The sequence below is a fragment of the Syngnathoides biaculeatus genome, chromosome 5, assembly GCF_019802595.1.
Source record: "Syngnathoides biaculeatus isolate LvHL_M chromosome 5, ASM1980259v1, whole genome shotgun sequence".
Lineage (NCBI taxonomy): Eukaryota > Metazoa > Chordata > Actinopteri > Syngnathiformes > Syngnathidae > Syngnathoides > Syngnathoides biaculeatus.
Window position 1 is genome coordinate 32,213,465 of NC_084644.1, and position 13,599 is coordinate 32,227,063.

General features: G+C 43.8%; 1 protein-coding gene across 11 annotated transcripts; it reads right to left on the reverse strand.

Moving 5' to 3' along the window:
- Positions 1 to 1,676: 1,676 nt before the first annotated feature.
- si:dkey-260g12.1 (tumor necrosis factor receptor superfamily member 5) lies at positions 1,677 to 12,495 on the reverse strand. Of its 11 annotated transcripts, XM_061819793.1 has the most exons (11): positions 12,239 to 12,495; positions 8,161 to 8,218; positions 6,130 to 6,240; positions 5,443 to 5,574; positions 4,379 to 4,502; positions 3,291 to 3,331; positions 3,102 to 3,221; positions 2,999 to 3,021; positions 2,804 to 2,866; positions 2,645 to 2,720; positions 1,677 to 2,559 (listed from the first exon to the last, which is right to left on the reverse strand). In XM_061819793.1, the coding sequence occupies exons 1-11, from the start codon at positions 12,437 to 12,439 to the stop codon at positions 2,300 to 2,302; spliced, it is 1,209 nt and encodes a 402-aa protein (XP_061675777.1). In that variant the 5' UTR covers positions 12,440 to 12,495; the 3' UTR covers positions 1,677 to 2,299. The 11 variants fall into 11 exon arrangements, with proteins under 11 accessions (XP_061675777.1, XP_061675778.1, XP_061675775.1 ...); XM_061819794.1 differs by lacking the exon at positions 2,804 to 2,866 and having other exon boundaries at positions 2,645 to 2,708; XM_061819791.1 differs by having other exon boundaries at positions 1,677 to 2,708; positions 2,791 to 2,866.
- Positions 12,496 to 13,599: the final 1,104 nt, after the last annotated feature.

The following is a 13,599-nucleotide window of genomic DNA, read 5'->3' on the forward strand; positions in this document are numbered from 1 at the left end:
ACCCTTAACCAAATCTAGACAAAGAGGATACAAAACTGGGTCAAACAGAAGTAGCTGTCAGAGAGGCCTTTTCTGGACAGTTGTATAAAATTGACACTTTTATACTAACCATGGGCGGCACTTTGGAGCAGCTGAAAAGTGGTGGCCTCACAGTTCTGAGGACTCGGGTTCAGTCCCGGACCCGCCTGTGTAGAGTTTGCATGTTCTCCCCATGCCTGCGTGGGTTTTCTCCGGGCACTCCGGTTTCCTCCCACATCCAAAAAACCTGCAACCAACATTAATTGGACACTCTAAATTGCCCGTAGGTGTGATTGTGAGTGCGACTGTTGTCTGTCTCCATGTGCCCTGCGATTGGCTGGCAACTAGTTCAGGGTGTCCCCTGGCTCCTGCCCGATTACAGCTGGGATAGGCTCCAGGACTCCTACAACCCTTGTGAGGATAAGCGGCAAAGAAAATGGATGGATCTTTAAACTAAGCCAATCTTGAAACAGCTTGAAGCCTCTTTTTTTTGGGGGGGGGGGTTGCTCACAATCTTTCAAACAGCTGCTTATTGTCAAGTGTGTTGGAGTGAATTCATATCTCAATTTTGCACTCACAAATCAAAGCACATGAACTAATAATGGTCATGATTTGGTTGAATGAGAACTCATATTTGGAAAAAAAACTTGTAAACCTCATGGCAAAACTGCGTTGATGTTTTCATGGCATGATAATTCACACTGTTCAAATTGTAAATTGTCATTAAATCTGCTCCTTCTTACACAAAACACAAGCACTTCGTTTTTACTTTTTGCCTCCCACTTCTCAACACAAACTGTAACAGTCCACCACTAAACATAACTTGTGTGTACTGAAGCGTAAAGTTTGGCAATAAATTTAGAGTGGATACAAAACTCGTTCACAACGTTGCTCACATGTCAAGTCCTACCTGGTACCTACCTCGCATCAAAACCAGGAGGCGGTGGACAGCGTTAGTCAGTTACAGCCCCCTGGTGGTACCACCTGTGATATTCTCCTGTCAAAGGCTACAAAGGAGCCGTTTATTTAAAACTTGGGGACGGTGGAGAATTAAGACTGGCGTCTCTTGGAATGAAGGCCGCTATTTCAAGTGTATTTAAAGAAATACGAGTACACATTTATTTCAAGAGTTCAATTCAAAAAGAGAAACTCATATGTCCAGTACACAGATTGAAACATTTCAGGATTTATTTTTTTTTCCTGAATGATTATAGGATAAGGCTAATACAAAAATCTCAATATTACACAAGAAACAATAAAATAAGACATCCAGCAGGGACTGGCATTCAGAAAATATTTTTTCTGAGTTTAAAGAGGTGGTATGATGAAAGGTGGTGCAGCTGTTGAGCGTTGGCCTCACAGGTCTGAGGACTGGGATTCAAATCCCGGCGTCGCCTGTGTGAAGTTTGCATGTTCTCCCAGTGCCTGCGTGGGTTTTTTCTTTGGGTACGCCGGTTCCCTCCCACATCCCAAAAGCATGCACCATTAATTGGACAGTCTAATTGCCCCTAGGTGTGATTGTGAGTGCAGCTGTTTGTCTCGATGTGCCCTGCGATTGGCTGGCGACCAGTTCAGGGCGTACCCCGCCTCCTGCCCGATGACATGGGATAGGCTCCAGCACTCCCCGCGACCCTTGTGAGGATAAGCGGCTCAGAAAATGGATGGAAGGATGAGTTTAATGAAACTGTAGAATACTGTTTGTGAAATTCAATTTTTTAACAACATTTACGGAAATAAATATTTTTTTTACAAATTCAAATGCACAATGAAATGCACCAATACACCTTACAGATATCTCCTTCATATGCATTTACATGGAGTATTTTTAAGACTGTTCCTATGCAAATGAAGGAAGATTTAGAGACAAATTCTTAAATTCTATCATTTAAAGAGAGGTATTGCATTTAATTAAAAAAAAAAAAAACACGGCAAGATTTGTGGTGAATTTTACTGTAGTAAAAACACGAGAGCTTAGAATAAGAAGTCACACCTAGGGAAAAAAAAATGCAAACAAACAAAAAAAAACAAAACAAAACAGAACAAAAAACATGTAGCTTCATGCAGGAACAAGAAAATGAGGAACATGTACTCACTGGACATAAAACCAGAATGGCACACTACATATTTTACTGTATATTATAAAGAACAACGGTGCACCAGGAAACTTATTGGGACCCCCCCCCCCCCCCCCCAACCTGTGGTACCAGACAGTCTTTCTTCTCTGAGGTTGTGAAACAAATGAAATCTCCCGCAGTGCTGAGGTGGTCTCCAGCCCCCACCGTCAGGCTTCTGCTTCCTCTTTGGACGCGTGCCAGTCTTTGCCTTCTTCCTGAGAGGGCAACAAGACCCCCCCATGGCTCATCTCCTCTTCAGACAGGGGAACTTTGGAGCCCCGCGGAGGAGGAGCGGCCAGGTCAGCGTCTTCCGCCTCGTCCTCGTCTTTCGTCGCCACTTTGATTTCCGTGACGGGACCCACTTGGCCGGTAAACTGGCTGAGCCAGCTGAAGATGACCGTCCCCGCATTGTGGACATGAACAGCGCCTGCGCACACGCACGCTCGCATTCAAACATTCCGTCATGACGAGCGTGCACGTGAGTGCTGGGATGGAACAAAAAGGTTTGGTACCGCAAGGGCCAACCGGGACGTGCTGATTGGGCTCTTTCCCCTTGGCCGCAACATTGGGAACCCCCTGGAGAGGAAACTGCCATTTCAAGATAGATATTTGTCTTTCCTCACCGATGAGACTGTTTCCTGTCTGTGTGGCCACTTACAAAGTTTAATAACCTCGTATAGATGCCAAAAGCAAAGCGTTACTTGAAGCTCTTCTATCCAGTTCAACATAGTTCCCTGGCAATAAGATTGCCAGAAGATGGCGCCAAAGCAACACTCATATTTCCTGAGGATTTGGCTCGAGCACAAAAGCAGCGGGAAAGCATACCGGCGCACACTCGCGGTCGACTTGTTGCGCACACGACTCACCTTATTGCAAAACTTCACCGCAGCTGTGAGGACACAAGTCACACGTGTATTAGCCGGCTTGCATCCGGTGATCAATCGATCGGAAACGGATTTGCCGTCATACCGCGCTTTAGGCAAGTTTCCTCTTCTCGCCGACAGATGCAGAGCCAGATGCTGAGGGCCAGGGTTACCACGACGACCATCGGGAACACGACGGCCAGCGGGTGAGGGCCTGGGTTCGGCTCTGTCTCGCAAACGGTACACGGGCTGCAAAGTGTTGGTTCATTCACGTGTAAACAAATATATGACTCACCTTTGACGGCATTCAAATTGTTTCCAGGCTGGGCGTCACATCTGTGTGACATATTTTTCAATTAGGGTTATAAAACTCTAATGCATGGAAGAGCAATAATCAGTGTACTGAGTTGGGACTGTTCATGAGTGAATGGAAGTACATTTACGACTGGCTAAAAAAACTGTTTGCCATTTTTGTGCTCAGGCCAACGCCCAGTCTAATGTAAAAGTAGAGCTTTGGTGCCATCTTGTGGCCAGGGGTCAAATGGTCAACGATTCTCCGCTGTATAACTTAAGTCGAGTTAAAATCGCGCTTAAAAAAATATTTCCACACGCTTTAGCATCCTTGTGCCCCTGTAAGCTGACAGTCAATCAGAATAACTGAAGCTAGTGAGGCTAAATGCTATTCTCATCTGCTAGCTCACTGGTGTCAAACTCAAAGCCCTGGGGCCACATCTGGGCCGCAACATCATTTTAAGTGGCCCACAAAGGCAAACCATGTGCGTTGACTTTATGTTTCTTACTTCAAATATTAACTTTGCAAAGTGTCTCCACTTTTGGCAATGTTGAGACATTGCTAGAATTATTTGTAACCAAACACCCTTTTAAAATAAGTAGAATAACAGTTGAAGAAATATTTTTTTAAATTGGTTTCTGATTTCAAAACTCATTATTTATCAATATGTTGTGTGTATCAGATCATATGAGTAGATCACACATTTGTAAGGGTTCACCGTCATAACAACGCTCCAGGGGAAAGCCAAACTATGATGTGGTTTATGACAAAAATCCGGTTGTGTCGCCCTGCTGGCCGGACATTTCTTTGCTCTACAGATCGTTATAATCGGGCGACAGCAGCAGACGGGTAAGTCCAAAGTGCTCTGAAAATTGGCCGATTGGAAAACAAGATCCCAAAAATACGGGATTAGCAGTTAGCTACCTATTTAGCTTGGATGTGGACTCGTATCGTTAACTTCCTGACTGGTTGACTAAAGGGTTCAATGCCTACTACAGTCAAATCCAAACCATTCGAGGGATCGAAATTATCTGCGGGTTTTTGAACCACGTGCAGGTTTGGTCGCTAGGATCACTTTGTGCGCTACTCACTCGGGAAAAGAGCACAACTTCGCAGAGTTGCTGCGGGATCCTGAGGAAGGAGAAGAACGAGTCTGCTCATCTTCTGTTGTTGCTGTCGTTGTTGTTGATGTTGTTGCTGCTGCGAATGCTGTGACTGAGACACAGAATGTAGCACTTTAATTTAAAAAAAAAATGACAATCTTGGGATGTAGTGGCCAAATTTCTCTTTCATACACACACACACACACACACACACACATGACTAGGACCAGGGTTCAAATCCTGAACCCGCCTGTGTGGAGTTTGCTTGTTCTCCCCATGTCTGTGTGGGTTTTCTCCCACATCCCAAAAAACATGCAACATTAATTGGACACTCTAAATTGCCCCTAGGTGTGATTGCGAGTGCGGCTGTTTGTCTCCATGTGCCCTGTGATTAGCTGGCGACCACTTGAGGGTGTAGCCCGCCTCCTGTCCGTTGACAGCTGGGATAGGCTCCAGCACTTCAGTGACCCTTGTGAGGATAAGATGCTACGAAAATGGATGGATGTTATGCACGCAACATTGAGGAGCGAGGGTCTATCGCCAAGTCTCCACAGGAAGTATACAAAGTCCGAGTCCAAATGGGCTCAGCAGTTAACTTTGTGAACGGTGATATGAAGGAAGTGTATACCGTATTTGTCGCCCCCTGGTGATTAATTGAGGTAGGGAATCTATTGGAGCAGGGAGATGCTTTAATCCCCCCCTCACAAAAAAAAAAAAAACTTACAGACCAACCAAAAAAAAGGGGGTCCACTTTAATAGGTACACCTTGTAATCGAGTTAATAGCAATGTGTTTAATACGTACTGTGTTTGTAATTTGCAGTACTGTAGAAATGCACTGCATCAAACTAAGAACCGTTGCTAATATTTGTCACCTTCTTTAGCCAATTGAGAATATTTAACATTGGCAAATCCCCTCGGCATGATACTACAACCAAAATGATGGATGCAGTACCACATATTGTTCTGTTAACTAACGATGCTGTCTTTGCAAAAGGTGCGTTTCTGACAATGACGACAACGTCATCCTTTGCGCCACTCAGCATCTTCTTACCGGTTGTGGTTGTGACACAGTTTTTGCAGTTGTCAGTGTACGCGACCACAGAAGTGCAGCGGAAGCCATCTCGGCATGCGCACTTGAGGTTGGATGTGCTGCTGCAGTTCTCGATCACTTTGTGGTTGAATTCTGAGGTGAAGGAGGAAAGAAAAGACAAAGATCATTTCACCTGCTTTTCGTTGCATCTGAGCACCTGCACAATATCATTATCAATATCAGCCAGTAGAAAGAAAATAATTACTTATACGATTGACACTGATTATTTATGGTGTACTCCGTCCAAATAATTGTCAACTATCATTGAAAAAAATATATTGTTCAATTAATACAGAGTCACAAAACTTGGCAACCACATTTTGAAGTGCAATATTGCAGGCCTGCAGGTGCTGTATTGTACGTTATTCAGTAAATACATTTGGTTGAAATACTTTGAAAAATATATGACAGATAAAAGGAAAATCTTCATTCTTATGGGCCAATTGTGTGTTCTCACTTCTGTGTTGTCTACGAGTGTGTGTGCGAGCGCTTCAGTCGTCGGTGTGCGAGGTCGCCATTTTCCCCAAATCAAAAAAAGGGTCCATTTTGTATTTGTTATGGCAAAAAATGTCCTGCACGTGATTAAAACGCAAAGTGTATCTGAAAAGTTGCGGACGGTGAGCGCATCAGCCGTCAAGGTTGCTCTACCGGGCCTGCAGTCGCCGTAGCAACGATGGCAGCTGTCTTCGTGGTTCCAGTCGGCGGTGTAGCTCCCGGGTGGGCACGGCGCGCACTGATCGCAAGACTTCTGGAACTGGCCTGGCACGACACACGAAAAACAACACACGTGAGGTTCCAACCGCAGGTCAGAGAGCGGGGAGAGCAAGCGGAGCCCCGATGTGGTCGCGGAGATCAAGACGGTTGCGCGCTGCCGTCACGTTTTGCCGGCACAGACGAAGAGGCCGTGGGAAAGATAAATGATACACAAAAAGTTTCAGACGAGGTTTCCACACGATTGATTCGAACTGATGGTGAGTCAAAGCGTTGTGAGGAAAAGGCAGAGAAATTTAAAAAAAAAAAAAAGTATGCTCATCTGCATTTCTTCATCTCTGTTCAAGATGAATAATTTGACAAAAAGTCACCAATTGTGGGTGGTTTTGACACAGCATCGCAATGATATTTCTTCCATGAAATTGCATCAGCCTGTTGTATGGTATCATTTGATTGGACAAGAAGATTTCGCTCGAGTATTTTTGTATAGTTACTGTCACATTGTTACTTTGTTACAGCTGCGGCTGCTGTGAATGCGCGATATAAACTAAGTCGAGTTGGTCAAATCGAGCCGAGGTCGACCCGGAAAAGACTTTCCACACGATCTGCACACGTTTGATAACACTGGCCAACAGCAAATGTAGTATTGAGTATGATTTTTTTTTTCACTGTCCAAAAAGACTGGTTTTGCTCACGCAGGTCAACTTTTTGAACTATTGCCACCTTTTTTCTTGCATGGGCAGGTATTTTCATTACATAACCTAACAAAAATCAACTGATGTCACAAGAAAAACGTCATCGATTTCAAAATCAAGAAAATCATAGCGTCAAAACCTGACTCATTTTCAGATTCTGCAAAGCTAAACTGTCTTAACACGAAACGTAGACAACTTTCAAAAATAAAAACGTCACCCAGTGTATTCAGCATCTGGGAGTACCATATATTCATTGTTTTCAGAGAATATTGATAATAAACTGCGCAATTGTGTACATTCTTGATGCTTTCTATGATTGCCGTGTGATAATTAATTAAGTAGAAAACCCCATTGAAGGCCTAAGCACCAAAATTATCTTGATTTCTTTAACTGTTATTCCGGTGGTACGGTGAACGACTGGTGAGCCCATCTGCCTCGCAGTTCTGAGGACCTGGGGTTCGAATCCAGGCCCACCTGTGTGGAGTTGGGATGTTCTCCCCATGACTTTGTGGGTTTTCTCCAGGTTTCCTCCCACATCCCCAAAAACGTCTGTTAGGTTGACTGAAGACTCTAAATTGCCCGTCGGTGTGAAGGTGAGCGTGAATGGCTTTGTTTCGATCTGCCTTGGGATTGGCTGACACTCTAAGGTGGGCGGCACAGTGGATCAGCTGGTAAAGCGTTGGCCTCACAGTTCTGAGAACCCGAGTTCAATCCCGGACTCGCTTGTGTGGAGTTTGCATGTTCACCCCGTGCCTGCGTGGGTTTTCTGCGGGCACTCCGGTTTTCCTCCCACATCCCAAAAAACATGCAACAATAATTGGACACTCTAAGATTGCCCCTGGGCGATATTGTGGGTGCGACAGTTTGTCTCTATCTGCCCTGCGATTGGGTGGGAACCACTTCAGGGTGTACCCCGCCTCCTGCCCGTTGACAGCTGGGATAGGCTCCAGCACTCCCCACGACCCTTGTGGGGATAAGTGGAAAAGAAAATGATGGATGGATGGATGGATGGATGGATGGATGGATGGATGGACACTTGAGGGGGTCCCCCGTCTCTCGCTTGAAAATGGCTGCAGGGATGGGCTCCAGCACAACCACATGAGCATAAGCAGTATATGGAAGATGAATGAATGAATGAATGACCTTTGTTAAGGACTTCTTTGAAGCTGATCCGGCACACACCACGCAATGCACTGCATTGAAATTCTACCGTTGGTACAGAAATGTATTTTGCAAGAAAAACAGACGTTAAAAAAAAGATTTATTTGCTCACCTGGAGGACACATCTTGCACTCTTTGCCACCCTGGATGCGTAAGTGGTTCCTCTGTGTCTGTAAATTTGCAAATGACAGGAGGTATCAGCAAGTAGTATGCATTTTCCTCTACACAAATCCTGACAAAATAATTTCCATTCTGTAATGGTACCATGCACGCCAACTGTTATACATGTGTAATAATACAGACATACAGTGAGCACGCACACACAAACACAAAGAAACGAGGTGCTAGGAAATGGTGGCAGTTACACTAAACCGCCCTCTCACTTGCAATGAAAACAAGCTCCTACTTGGTCATAAAGGTGTTACTTTCTCAGATGATGTAATGTATTAGTTCAACATACTTTCTTTTTGTCAAGTTACAAGGCTTCGCTAGGTGGATTTATATGGTTTGTGCTGTGTCTGAGCAAGCTTCTAAACGGCCCCCATGTATGAGTAAATCCAGAGAAAATAAGGGGGGAGCAGCTGCTATTTAGTGAATAAAACAAAAACTCAAACACAGTGAGAATGTGGGCCACAACTCACACTCGGACGCTCGCACTAACTGGCCAACGTGATGAAAACAATATTTTTAGGGTTAGATTAATGCCATTTCAATTAAGCTCCTTGGGGGAAATTATTTACTATGCAAGTAAACCGAGGGTGAAGTTCTGTTTATCACTGTTAAAACAAAAATCTTGGCATGATAACTTTGGTTGGAAATGCCCAAAAGATATAATTTTTTTTTGCCTGCCATTACTACAAATTTGTAGTGTGCCCAATACAACACACAAGCACATTCAGCAAAACAACAGCAAAAGAAAAACTCTGCAGAATGGAAAAAAAAATGCTGCAACCGCTGAAAAATGCAAAAGAAAAAAAATGCTGCAAGTACAACAAAACGCAAATCTCCCAAAAACTGCGAGAAAGAAATGCTGTAAATTCACAACACACAACGGAAGTCCACCAGCCTAAAAGGGTCCCAACTTCCGGGACGAACAAGTCCTATGAGACCAGAGACACCGCAGATAATGGACCTTTCCAACCTGTCAATCACTCGTACAATAATAGCCATTCAAATAGCTGTATTGTCTTAACCCCTGGCTTGACACGCCCCTCTCGCCGTATTGTGGCACAAGAAATGCTGCTTGTCAGTAGCGTGCGCTTGGAAAAGTTAATGTTACAAAGAAAATGGTCCACAAATCCGCTTGGGGAACGTGCAATTCTGATGAAAGATATCCTGCCAGGTTACTAGGGGCCCGGTTGATTCATTTTCCAAAGACTAAAACACACTTAAGGAAGTGTCTACAATGGATTAAGGCTCGGCGGAAGAGCGTGCGTACAACTAAATGTGGACAATATCAACAAAAACAAGGCTGTATGTTCGAAGGTAAGTGAGGGAGAAGTATCTTCTCTGAGTTTGATTGAATTATTATCAGTGCTTTATACATTGCAGGAGAACAACTTTCACTTTTTTAGCGTATCACTGACCTAATGAATGAAGTGTGTCATGTTTTATGCCAAAGAGTCAGGTTAGTTAGTTACTAAATGCGGCATGTCATGCAAGACAAAATGTCTATTTGAACTATTTTGTATCACCTCAGACTTTTAAGACAGAGCACTGGATTCTATTCCGAGCCAATTCAAATGAATACACCCACACATATTACTCGTGATCTTTCCAAGTAAAAAGTACTCACTCACCCTAAATTACACGCGCAGTACGATTCCACTATTTTATCCTGTTGGATTTCAATGTGAAGTTTTTGAGGCGTCGAACTTTTTTGCATCGATCGCCAACGTTTCGCTGCAACTCTGAGATTGCGTCCTGCTCCGTCCAAAATCTTAATTCCGTGTACATATTATTGAGTGGAATAGTTGAGACCTCTCTGTAGAACTTTCTTGGACAAGTCTGACACATTTGTCAAAAAACATACTCCAATATTATCTGGAATACGCAATAGAGAATTGACTTCAAACATGTTCTGTTCATTTCCCATTTTGGAAAGATTGTTGGGCATGGCAACTGTAGCAAAGGCGGGCGGAGCTTCAGATCCCAAGTCGGAAAAGTCTATTGTAGGCAGGTTCGACAAACCCGTTTTGGTCTCCATGGCGACGGTGATACTGAAATGGGAGGTCAAAGTCGTGAGCGTACTCCAACGTGTGTGGACAGCGAGAAAACCAAAAGACCAAAGATGCCATCTCACTGGGTACTAATTTCATCGCCTGTGCTTCGTGCAAGCGGGCATATCGGTTCGTTGGGCTCGATGGTTGGGCTGCTACAAGCCGCTGACAACTTTTTGGATTTATGAAAGTCACCCCCGGGTCTCGGTGGCCTGGTGGCCCTCCACTGTGAAACATGATGGTGCGACAATTCTCTCATGCAGTTGTTTTTGGATTAGCGTGTATGTGTGTGTGTCTGTTAGCTTGTAATGGGGAACGTGATCTGAAAGGGAACATGGGAGAACCTTCAAGGGTGAGCTACTTTCAGGTGATGCTGGTCATCTGCTCCTTTGATTTCATTAATTGCTGCAATGGTTGTCAACAGCGACAACAAATGCAGGCTTCATTAATCCATCCCGTTACATCAATTTAAAACATTGATGTAAGACAAAGATATGGATATTTAAATAGTCCGTATTTGATTGGTTTGATCGACTGTTTTGGGAGCCACGGAAAATGCCCTGCCAGCATTCAGTTAAGACGAGTGAACGAGTACTCGAGCATGAATTCGGCAAGTACATTAAAATGAATTGTTGACTTAACTATGTCACACTGTCAGATTTCCAATTCACGTGTTTTTCAAGATTTAGGCTTTTTGCATTCAGTTGACAAACCGAAGAGGTGTCAAACTGAAAGCATGTCACAGAATCATTTTGAACTATGTTATGCACACAAAAGTTGGGGGGGGGGGGTGGATTCAGATGGAAGGGGACTTTTAAGAGTCCATTCAAATTCAAGGTACCACTGTAGGTAAAAAGCCCCGTCAGCACTTTTTTGGGTGGTAGGAGGAGGACGCGAACTTACCAGCGGAGAGGTGAGCAGCAGCTGTGCAGATGACAAGAGCACACTGACGAAATATTGCACTTTCGGGCCCATCCTGGGGGGCGACACCATCAAAGAAAAGACCAAACCTCAGACATCAACGTTTGGCACCCGTTGCAAGACTTGTTTTACCTGCAGCTGCGGCACTGCCTCGATTCCGTTGAAATGCTCTGGCAACTATCTTTACTTTCTGTTACTCTTCATGCCCGACTGCCTGCCTGCCTGCCTCCACCCATCGGAAGCGTCACTCTTTCCTCCCCAGCGGAAGTCTCGGCCGCCCACTGAGCCGCCTCACCTCACGGGTGCGCGCGCACGCACGGCGCCGCCTCACATCTTACCGGAATTGACCCCTCCGTACAGGGCACTTAACCACGCCTCCTGAAGTGACGTCACGCCACGTGCGCTCACGTAAGACAAACAGTAAAAATGGCAAATACAATACAATACATTCTGAACTCAGACAGACTCCATGCTTCTCATTTCATTCAAATCAACGATATATTATAGATTCTAAATACAATGCATTCTTAACAGAGAGAGACACCATGCTTCTGATTTCATTCAATCGTTCACACGTAGCAATGTTATGCTAGCGGAGAACGTCTCATTCATTTATACGAGACGTGTATTAAAAATCGAATTTAGGGCATATCTTCGTGCAAACACAGTCTGGTTAAGCTTCGGTCGGGAGCCAGCAAGAAATTAATACGTTTGTGCAGTCCGATCATCGCTAAATATTGCTCAACAAAGAATAAGTGTGTCAATCGTTCACACGTAGCAATGTTATGCTAGCGGAGAACGTCTCATTCATTTATAAGAGACGTGTATTAAAAATCAAATTTAGGGCATATCTTCGTGCAAACACAGTCTGGTTAAGCTTCGGTCGGGAGCCAGCAAGAAATCAATACGTTTGTGCAGTCCGATCATCGCTAAATATTGCTCAACAAAGAATAAGTGTGTCAATCGTTCACACGTAGCTGTGTTATGCTAGCGAAGAACTTCGAATTCATTTATACGAGACATGTATTGAAAATCAAATATAGGGCATACCTTCGTGCAAACATATGTGTTCCGGTTGATATTAGATGGATTTAGTTGATGATGCGGTCTTCCACAAAGTTTGATCCATCTGAGGCATTTTTCGTACTGGGTCTTCGGTTTTGGAAAGGGTACGAATCGAACTCCACCAACTAGCCTTTCAGGATACCTGTCGTCACTATTACAAAGTCCGTGACTACACCTCTTAACCATATTTTTTGTTAAATAACCCAAATACGCGATAAAACGCTAACTAACCCTATACTGGACCATGCAATGTTGTCTGAGAAAATGGCAGGAGCAAAAACGGGCTTTGGTTTATGCAGATCTCTGGCCTCTGATTGGTCAGTGACACGGATTGCGCAATATCCACGGAGGGGTCAATTAAAAGCGGAAGAGCTTCGGTCGAGAGTCAATTGGAAACCAACCATAGTGACTTACAGTATATCTGCAACACCAAAGCACTTACAGTATGTAAGTGTGCGTGTGTCCTTTTGTGTTTATTTACTTTTTTTCTTTGTTTTATTTAATTCCCTGTGCTTTTTAAATTAAATTTAAATGACTGAATTGCAGATCATGACACTGTGACGATTTATCAATTTGTTACATTTCTCAACAAAGGTAGGGAGTAGGATATATATATATATATATATATTTAAAAATGTTTACAGTGGGACCTCTGTTGTTTGGACATGATTACATTCCAGATAAATTTACACTCGGTGAAAATCGGAGACAAAGAGAAATCATATTCATTTTTGGGGATAGTTTTCCCAGGCCCAACTCTTTAAACACATTTCAAAGGACCATGTCAGTATTTTATGTTATTATCATTGTTATGATTTTTTTGTAACGGGCTTTTCCGAAATGCCTTCTAGTTTAAGGTGAATTCCGTTAAAAATGAAATGAAATGGGTTTCGGAGATCCTTCACGCTTTCTTGAAAGGATGGCAGACATTTTACAAATTCTGACTGGATAATTAAACTGGAGTTTTCTCTCATGTGCTGCATAAAAAGTGAGGAGACCTAAGCCTAACCCGAAGTCAGATCGCACGTGATGCCTGAACTCGCGTGTAATTAGACTCTACTTCCCATCACTAACATGAGGATGCTTAGAATTTCCATCCATTCATTTTCCAAGAGGCTTATCCTCACAAGGATCACACGAGCGCTGGAGCCTATCCCAGCTAACTTCGGGGGAGTCTAAGGAAAACGGGAACCCGACGGAACACAACAGAATCGTTGAGATACCAGAATGAGCGCCTTCGTTCATCAAACTGCAATGAAAAACATTCACTTCATATTTACACAAACTATAAACTTTCATCCCGTGAACTGATTCAGGTACAACACTGAGCGTCAGTGGAAGAGTTT